Source organism: Carassius carassius, chromosome 2, assembly GCF_963082965.1.
Source record: "Carassius carassius chromosome 2, fCarCar2.1, whole genome shotgun sequence".
Taxonomy (NCBI): Eukaryota; Metazoa; Chordata; class Actinopteri; order Cypriniformes; family Cyprinidae; genus Carassius; species Carassius carassius.
Genome location: NC_081756.1, coordinates 31,643,072 through 31,645,247, shown reverse-complemented (window position 1 = coordinate 31,645,247; position 2,176 = coordinate 31,643,072). Strand labels below are relative to the sequence as shown.

Here is a 2,176-nt window from a genome sequence, read left to right as displayed (position 1 = left end):
AAAAAACAATGAAATCTGTTTCTTTTTTGCCTAATGAAGCTTTTAGCAGTTATATAAAATGCATCTCATCACTCTACACAATAATCTAGAAACAATGTGAACGAATCCCACAACAGCTTTAGCAGCAAACTTTACAAAACACATAATGTAAACAAAACGTTTGGCCATGACATACTTAATTAACTACATTGGTTTAAAGTGCAATTCTGAGTCTTAATTGTCAAACTAAAGTTTTTATCAAATAATATTTGATATTAGCTAGTTGATTTTAAACACACACAAGACAATTACATGAATAAATAAAGTTTTTATTTTACATAAAATAGGGTTTCTCTTCATAAAAAATTGCATATTACACAAGTTTTTATAAAAACACACAAGTGCACACTTTGATACAAAAGTAATTCATCCAGTACAAAAACATTGCAGCAAATCTAGCACAAAATATTATAATATACAGGTTGTCTGTGGGCTTCCTAGTGTAACGTTAGTGTATCCCATAACAGACGCCGTATATGAGACCTGGTACTATTTTTCCTCATTCATTTAACTACAACTGTTCACCTCATTATTTGTACAATATGGAAGGAACAAACTGGCTCATTCAGTTGCATTCACACATTATTGCATCAGCAGGGAAAAATGTTGAATGCGGGGTGACAAGACACAAGTCAGCAGTACAGACATCCTCGCATGCTTCAAGTCCCATGCAGTTCTAACATTTGGAAACTTGTGAGTGTTGCATCTGCTGGAAAATGCCCTCTGTATGTCCAGTGCTCAATCAAAGAACTCGATTCCTTCATGGGCACCAGCAGGCAGCGTATCACCGACCTGGACCTCTGGACGTCTCTTCAGCACCAGTCTTTAGTAGTCAGTGAAGCAGCTGTAATAGAATAATAACAGTTATGAGTCACAGGTATACATAAAATGACTGCAATTCAGTCATAAGAAGAAAGAAAAAAAGAGTGTCTTAAAGCCTCATAAAGAGGATAATCCATGTAGAATTTAAAATAACTATTTTCTACCTTTCCAACTATTGAGCCTTATACTTTTATGATAAAACGTTAGAAAGGAGGCCCCGTAGTTGAGGGCCTGAAAAAGTGAAAAAAAGCTTGAAAACTGCTCCTACCTGATTCATATCTGTCGAACCATATGGTAAAGTCCAGTAGCTCTTGCTCCTCAGAGCTGAGATGCTCGTAGCTGCCTTCATCAGAGGAGTAAGCTGAATGAGGAGACTCCGAGCCCGCCGAGTACGCGTTGGAGAGCGACGGAGACGGGACGCCGCACTGCAGCACAGCGGACACGGCGTCGTGCTCGTCCAGCAGCTGCTGAAGCGCTCGGATGTACTCCACCGCCGAGCGCAGAGTCTCCACTTTGCTCATCTTCTTGTTCTCCGCTCCGTTGGGCACATGCTGGCGAAGCGTCTGGAAGCCCATGTTCACCTGCTTGACGCGGTTTCTTTCGCGCTCGTTGCGTCTGGCCACCGCCATGGGCTGCTGCTGAGGGATGCTATAGCCGAGTCCGTTGAAAGTCAGTCTCCTCTTGCACCTGAGCAGCTCTGGGCTGCTCGAGCGCTGTCTCTTCTGCACTTTACACTCACTGTCCTGCTTCGCATGAGATGCGAGGGTGTCCGAGAAAGGCTGGTAAAACAAATCTTGAGTCATTTGCGTCGTAGCGATGACAGTTGCCTCCATGTCGCGGGGATGGGGAGTTTGCGAGTAATGCGTCGCTCTCGTGCCTTTCGCGTGGCTCGCAAGAAGCGATTCACCTGTTCGGCGAATGATTTGAGGGTAAAGCATCTTGCTCTCCCTTTTCTACACGTGCGGCACACCTCCTCCCTCTTTCGGGCCGCACGCTCCCAAAGGAAGACCCCGCCCCCTGCATGAAGCCCCTGCTCGGGTTTCGCGCGCCGGGCGCGTGGCTTTGACAAACTCAAAGAAACTATTCTGTGCCACGCGTGTGATGCGCTGCCTGTCTCTGTGAAATCATGCTCTTTCTTCTAGAATCTTTAAAGACTTTTTTGATCATTTGGATTGTGTTGATCAGTTATTTCATATAGTGTAGCCTACATGTCTCCACAAGAGAAGTAAAACGTGTGTGGATCATTCTGTTATTATGAGGAAAAATAAATACAAAAAGGCCTATGTTTTCTTAATAAAAATTTAACAAAGCAGAA

The 2,176-nt window shown here is 43.6% G+C and overlaps 1 protein-coding gene across 1 annotated transcript; it reads right to left on the bottom strand.

The window, feature by feature from the left end:
- Positions 1-288: 288 nt before the first annotated feature.
- Positions 289-1,943, bottom strand: LOC132097805 (achaete-scute homolog 1b-like). Its single transcript, XM_059503746.1, has 2 exons — positions 1,130-1,943; positions 289-883 (listed from the first exon to the last, which is right to left on the bottom strand). The coding sequence occupies exons 1-2, from the start codon at positions 1,797-1,799 to the stop codon at positions 852-854; spliced, it is 702 nt and encodes a 233-aa protein (XP_059359729.1). The 5' UTR covers positions 1,800-1,943; the 3' UTR covers positions 289-851.
- Positions 1,944-2,176: the final 233 nt, after the last annotated feature.

Coding starts and splice junctions, on each gene's coding strand:
- LOC132097805 (XM_059503746.1), bottom strand. CDS start 1,799: ATGCTTTACCCTCAAATCATTCGCCGAACAGGTGAATCGCTTCTTGCG. Junction 884..1,129: donor GTTCGACAGATATGAATCAG/GTAGGAGCAGTT, acceptor ATTCTATTACAG/CTGCTTCACTGACTACTAAA.